The sequence below is a fragment of the Rhinoraja longicauda genome, chromosome 4, assembly GCF_053455715.1.
Source record: "Rhinoraja longicauda isolate Sanriku21f chromosome 4, sRhiLon1.1, whole genome shotgun sequence".
Classification (NCBI taxonomy): domain Eukaryota; kingdom Metazoa; phylum Chordata; class Chondrichthyes; order Rajiformes; family Arhynchobatidae; genus Rhinoraja; species Rhinoraja longicauda.
Window position 1 is genome coordinate 50,057,675 of NC_135956.1, and position 7,370 is coordinate 50,065,044.

Below are 7,370 nucleotides of genomic sequence, written 5' to 3' on the forward strand. Positions count from 1 at the left end.
GGGTAGTCCTATTCAGCTTCTGGTGGCCATCCTGATATTGGCGACACTGCTGCACTTGAAGTGTAGAGTCACAGAGAGATGAAGCACATAAGAAGGCCCTCTATTCACCAAATCTATGTCAACCATCAACTATACATTTTACTGACAATAATCCTCACCCAATCTGTCTTAAAAGAGGAACCAGATCCACTGCATTGTAAGTGATTCTTAATCGTACTCTGACAGAACGAACCTGGTAAACACTCCAGAGAAAGGAAAAATAAGAATGGTGAATAACTATTGCCCTGGTGACATACACATCCTATGAATGACGAGGAGGATAAACAGGGTTAAACTCTGCAGGATTGTCAATAAGAAACCGACTCCTGAGCTAAGGATGGTCAAAGTTGATTTCAATTTCTGGAAACTAAGCTTCTAGGATTCACGGTATAGCCATCACTCTTATACAATTCTCTCTTTCTCTGGCAACATGTTGAAATCCATTGCTTTCCCACCACTTTCATTTTTGGGACCTCCACTGTAAGAAGGATATCAACATCTGGAAAAGAGCAAAGAGGTTTCCAGGAAGTGCCTGATTATGAAGCCTTGCAGTTACAGGTTGAACCTAAGGTTCTTAGTTGGGAAGCGGAGATTAGGAGGAGAATTATTCGAAGTAATGATGGACTTCAGTGGAGCAGAGGAGAAGAAATGAATTCCAGGGGCAGGAGAGTATTACACCACATACCCAACACAATTGGTGAAGGGCAATTAGAAAAGAAGGGCGAGATTGTATGATAAGGACACTGTTACCTAAAAGGGCAAGAGCATTCAATTAAAAAATGGAAGCACGTGAGAAATGAAGGAAAAGGGCTGGAGTAGATTGCTCTTCCATAGAGCCAACACAGGTTTGAGAGGATGCATGGCTTCTTTTCATTCTGTATCACTTTACGTTTCCCTCCTCATGTATGGGTGAAGACCACCATTAATTTTCACATCATAAGGTCAGCTGCAGCTGCTGTGGTGTCGAAAGCCAGTCACGGTCTTCCAACGTGTTGCTATCTCTATTTCTTCAGAGGGGATGGGGACAAATGCCACATCTGAAATGCCAGTACATTTTCCGGAGTTGGTTCCATGACGTGGTCATTCTAGTACACATTTCTGTAAAAAGGACTATTTTAAGCAACCGTTGGAAGCGCAAACAAGTGACATCTTCACTGACATTTTGGTTATCATCTAAATCAGAACAAGAGATACGAGATTGTTTGTGTGGTGTTAACTTGATCCTGCCACATTTAGTCATTTCCTTTCTTGACTGCCAAAGAACACAGAAAGATAAATGCACAGTCTGAGTGTGGGAAACGCACTGTGGGGACACTGTGCAGGAAAAAAATGGGGTTTTCGTTTTGAACAATCTTAACAAAGGGAAACAGTCAGGGGATAAGCAGATGGGCTGATGTTAACTGATAAGACAGCACTGCGTCACAGAGTCCAAAGAACAAAACCATAACTTGTGTTTCTGAATTAGAGAAAGAATGGAAAATGGTGCTTCACACTTTCCAGCGTACTATTTAATGTGAAAAACAAAGGCTGCGCAAAGTTATTGCTTTATTTACACCTGTCGCTTTACAAACAGGATTTCTAGAGTGTGTATCCTTATGAAACCGTTCCTGGGCATGAGCTAAATGAAGCATTCTGAAATATGCTCCGTTGGTTTAAAGCCCATGGATCCGGCTGCTGTGCACTTCTGGGAAGTGCTACACCTTCCAAAGTGCATGGGAGTGTTACATTGTCATTCAGGGGAGAAATCAAAAAGGACTGCTTCAGACAAAGGATGAGGGAAATATGGAACTCTGTCCCTCAGAAAGACTGCCCGTCAATTGGAAATTGTTTCGAGTGTTTCTTGCTGGATTGGCTATTGAGAAATGGGGAGTAAGGTGGGGAAGATAGAATGGTGATACTTTTCAGTCGTGATCTAATTCCAAGGAGGAATAAGCTCAAAGGTAACGTTCCTTCGGTGTTGTGGTTGTGCCTTCAACTACTCTGCATTGTGGTTAAAAGAAAGAATGTTCACTCTTCTGTATAGGCAACGTCTATTTATAAGCACAACCAATTCTTTCTAATACCACCAACTAATAAATCATCCGGACATGTTCCTGTTGCAGTCAGTGGGCAATGGCAGCTGCAGTTGAATCTGATTAATTTGCATCTTCTCCAATTTCTAATGTTCCTACCTAAGGAAGAGAGAAAAATAATCTTTCAAAACCACAATATATGTGTGGGTTTTTTTTCACCTCCAGCATTGAGTTGGATTTATAGATAACATTTCAGTTCTGTTTCAGTTTAGTTTATTGCCACGTGTACCGAGGTACAGTGACAAGCTTTTGGTGCGTGCTAACCAGTCAACAGAAATACAATGCATGGTTACAATTGATTCATTTGCAGCGTATAAATACATGAGAAGGGAATAATGTTTAGTGCAAGGTAAAGCCAGCAAAGTCTGATCAAAGATAATCAAAGAGATAGATAGTGGATCAGGATGGCTCTCTGGTTATGGTAGGATGATTCAATTGCTTGATAACAGCTGGGAAAAATCTGTCCCTGAATCTGGAGGTGTGCGTTTTCACATTTCTATCCCTTTTGCCTGATGGGAGAGGGGAGAAGAGGGGAGTGGCCAGGGTGCGACTTGTCCTTGATTATGCTGCTGGCCTTGCCGAGGCAGTGTGAGATGTAAATGGAGTCAAAATTGAGTCATGGAGTATAAATGAAATCATTTAATAGTTTGCTCAATATACAACACATACGTGAGTTGAAAGCCTAACATAATGACTGATTATTTATTCTGTTTCTCATTGAGTTCTGAAACTTGAACAATATGGAAGTATATCAGTCAGTAATTTCATCTTATTCTTGGTTGCATACTTAATGTCTGCACTTTTAAGTTCAGGATCTCAATTTGCAGTAGCATTATTTACAGATTAAAGGAGTGTATCGTACATTTAATCTGTACATCTAATCTGTTATGGGTCCCAAATTCCTGCAATCAGAAGCAACATACTGAAGAAAATCTATTCAAGTGATTTTGATTAAGCAGAGTTCTACATCGAGGGATTGTTATGGGGATGGCATCATGTAACATGTGCAGTGGTAACAAAGTATGATAAAAGAGCTGCTAGAGCAGTAACTCAAGCAATCCAGAAATCTAATAGGAAATTTAAATTAAGTTCATGAAACCAAAATCCAGATTTTTTTTACAAAGCTATTATTAATAAAGTAAGTATGAAACTTTGTGAAACTAGATAGAGTGGGTGTGGAGAGTATGTTTTCTGTAGGGGGAGAGTCTAGGACCAGAGGGCAAAGCCTCAGAATAAAAGGATGTACCTTTAGAATGGAGATGAAGTGGCATTTCTTTAGCCAGAGGGTGGTAAATCTGTGAAATTCATTGCCACAGACAGCGATGGAGGCCAAGTCATTGGCTATCAGGGAATTGATAGGTTATTGGTTAGTAAGGGTGTAAAATGTTACGGGAAGAGGCAGGAGATTGGGGTTGAAAGGGAAAAATAGATCAGCTATGATCAAATGGCAGAGCAGACTCAATGGGTCGAATGGCCTACCTCTGCTCCAATGCCTAATGAACTTATGAAATAAGATGCTGGAAATACTCGGTTGGTCAAGTGGCATCTGTGGAAAGAGAAACAGAGTTTGGCTGTTTCAAGTTTCAAGTGAAAAACCCTTCATCAGAACTGGGAAAAAGAGAAAAGTTAATTTTAATTTGTGGAGGGAGGGATGGTTGAAGGTGATGTTCCACAGGACAGAGAAGATCTTGGATAGGGTAAGGCCATTGTTACAATGGGGATAAGCTGCAGATGTAATCATCAAGTTGATAGTTTTATGAGGCAAGATGGAGAGAGAGAACATAAAAAATATGAAAGGAGTGAAGTGAGGGTGGATAGAAGGAACGCATACATGTAAAGGAATGTAAAGGAATGTAAATGCTGCAAAATGTAGAACTATAGGCAATTTCTAGCAGGTCAGAACATGGAAATATTAACAGAAAAACTGAAGCCATGTTATAGGCAAAATTCAGCAGAATAGGCCAGTTCCGAAGTAAGTAATAAATAAGCAAGTAATCTGAAGTGGTAGAAATCACTATTGCGTAAAGGCAATAGTTCAGATAGGTCAGAGTAGGAATGGGACATAGAACTAAAATGGCTGGCCGCGGAAAGCTCAAGGTTTTCCCTATGGAGCAAATGCATAGTTGTCGCCCAATCTGCATTTGGCTTTTCCATTAAACAAGAAACGACATTGTAAGCAATGCACTGGACTGGCAGAAGTGCATGTGGAGCATTGCTTCAACTGGAAGGATAATTGGATCCCTGAATGATAAGAATGGATAAGAAAAGGCAGATTCAGAGGAAGTGGGAGAACAGAATGGTCCTCATGAGAGGCAGGGTGGAAGGAAGTCTGGTTGAGAATGCCATGAGAGTTTGAGGGTATGTAATGGAAATCTGCTGAACATTTCCCACAACTCTGCATTTCACAGTTGTTGTCTTCTCTGTCTCAACAGCGTCTCAACAGCATGCATCTCGCTCTCTCTCTCTCTCTCTCTCTCTCTCTCTCTCTCTCTCTCTCTCTCTCTCTCTCTCTCTCTCTCTCTCTCCCCCTCCCCCTCCCCCTCCCCCTCCCTCTCTCCCTCCCTCTCTTCCCCTCTCTCTTCCCCATTCTCTCTCTCTCTCTCTTCCCCATTCTCTCTCCCTCACTATGTTAACCGATCAACCAGATAACTTCATCTTATCCAAGTGGCAAACTTCAGTCTATTCATCCCTCCAACTTAAAACTAACTCGTTTTCTCCCCTTCCCTGGTCTGATGGAGTATCTTTAACCAGAATCTTTACTCTGTTTCTCTTTCTACAGAAGCTGTCTGACCCACCGAGTGTTTTCAGTGTTCAGATTCAAATCTGCATTTTTGTGATTTATAAATCTGTGTAAAGCCCCAACTCATTCATTAATACCCTTTCAGGAAGGAATGCCCCATCCTTACGAGGTCTAGTATAAATGTAAGTCCAGATTGACAATAATATAGCTGAATCTTAATTGAAATAAGATAACAACCATTTGCCCAAAGAGGAATTAGTGTCGGGCAAAGAATCTATATTCTGCCAATGAACAAAATAAATGTATTAAAACTAAGCTTAAAATGCCTCACATAGACTCTTTGTAATAACCTTTTTTATGGTTCTCCTCAGTAAATGAAATCATACGCAATGATCTCTCAAGTGCCTCTGTCCATGGACATTCGTAGTTAAAAGTCGCATCAAGACAATGGAGAGAATGAGGATGGTCCATTGTAGGCATCAAGATGTTGACCAAGTGAAGATCACAGTCTGCTCTGACTTGAAGAAAATTCATCAAATGTAAAAAACAACCTTTTATTTCTCTTTTCTAGAAATAATTTACTTCAGGTAACACGATGCAAACTGTTTACTGTTTTCTAATGATGCAAGGGTGTTGGCTGATGACCAGCCGATATTCCCAGAGAACTATTGTGTGGATGAATTCTCACTTCTGCCATGAACTGTCTTCCTGGATCATTCCCACGTGAAAATGTTTAAAGAATTCCAAAGACTCAATAACGTTGCAAAGGAATACATACAATCAAAATGATTCATTTAGAGGTTTTGAAGTATGCAGATAAAAGTGCCTTATGTTTACTTTTGTTATGGAAGGGGAGAGGGGTTCCTTCAATTAAAATAATCAGTTATAAAAATGAATATTAAAACAAGCTCTTTGTAGGAATATTTTATCAGCATAAAGAGAAATTAATGTGAATTAGTAGGCAATTTACAATGTTTTTCACTAAGGAAATCATGCATAGATTTTTAGTGAAAGGTGGTGTGCAACGATATGTGTAACTGTACTGTACATAGCATTTCAATTCAAAACAACTGATCTATTCAGTGACTGTAAATCCATCCATTACTCCAAAGACGATTCCTGGTTTTGGCTGCTTGATCCATAGCTTGAGCCAGGATGTAATGTCATACTTTGAAATGAATGAGACCTTACAAAAATTCCAAAAGACTCTGGAGATGGCCTTATAAAAATACTATCAATACCTCCAATGTCATGGCTATGCCGACTATAGTAAGATGTCATTGTACACCTCATAGGATTAAAGGATTATTTTTCCAAAATATGTTAACAAAATGACTAGATGTTTGGTGTGGTTTGTGCTGAATTGTTTGCTTGCTGCTCTTCTCTGTACATTCACAGATATGTTGAAACCTGCCATCTTTTACTGGTGTACTTTAGAGTTTGATATATTATAAAATTCCAAGGATGGGTTTACAGTTGTTACTTCTTTTGTGCTAGTTAGGAAATATGTCACGAGAAAACCAATTTCAGATTTTATGCGCACAAAATTTTGAAAAGCAAAAACAATTGCATTTTCAGTACATGAGCAGAAATTGTCCTTTATGTCACAACTGTTTCTAAAATATTCATTACACATCAGGAATTCAGTCCATGCTACCATCTATTAACATCTACTTACCAGTTTGCTTAATACCGTGTGATTTCTGGACCAACTAGTTAGTAGGTATTTTCTCTCTTAACGTACAAAGCTAGAATAAGCAGACTAGAAGTGCATTTCCTTAACTTTTCCAGTTGTGTAAGCACTTTAGAAAGTACAGCACAGAACAGTACAAAGTAATCTGCCTCAACAGGTAACTTTAATTTTATTTTTTAACTCTTGAATCAAACTTGGACTTAGCTCACTGTGCTGTAGAAAAAATGTTTAAACTTTATCTTAAATGCAACTTCTACTGAGCTATTTACATTAATGCTATGTTAAATTTTTAAACATTGTGCTTTTAATAATAGTGATTGCTAAAGTAGAATTTCAGACTATATAGCTTAACTGAAATTAAATAATCACTCCTTTAGGTTATGTTTTTATAATAGATAGAGTTGAATTCATATGGCATATGTAAACTGCTACCATTTTGAGTGCCTTAACCATTAGTGCCCTCTTTATGCTTTGCCCGGGAATTACTTAATTGTTGTACTAGGTTAATGTATCAAATTATGTTATTTGGTTCATGTGCACATGAACCACAGAAGACAAGTGTGGGGAACCCTTCAGCAAAAAAGTGAAAACCAAATGGCAACAGATTGTTTGTGCTTCTGCTATTCCCTTATTGCAAATCTTACCACAAAGACAATTCAGTGGATTATTGTGAAGTGTTCAGAACATATGGTGGTAATTCTTGTCCTGATTAAGAATTCTAACTAAGTCAAGCTTCTGAGAATTCAGCTCCAGGGGTGGGGGGTTTGTTTCCTGGCTTTGAGGCATTGTATACAATACAGCTTACCTGTTCAATTAATGCAAACTG

At 39.0% G+C, this 7,370-nt stretch overlaps 1 protein-coding gene across 2 annotated transcripts in view; it reads left to right on the forward strand.

The window, feature by feature from the left end:
• nfatc1 (nuclear factor of activated T cells 1) overlaps positions 1 to 6,874 on the forward strand; it is a 204,182-nt gene extending 197,308 nt beyond the window's left edge. For both annotated transcript variants that reach the window (XM_078398631.1, XM_078398632.1), the window contains one exon: positions 5,223 to 6,874. In XM_078398631.1, the coding sequence (XP_078254757.1) occupies positions 5,223 to 5,278 (56 nt within the window). In that variant the 3' untranslated portion in view covers positions 5,279 to 6,874. The remainder of the gene's footprint in view (positions 1 to 5,222) is intronic.
• The last annotated feature ends 496 nt before the right edge of the window (positions 6,875 to 7,370 follow it).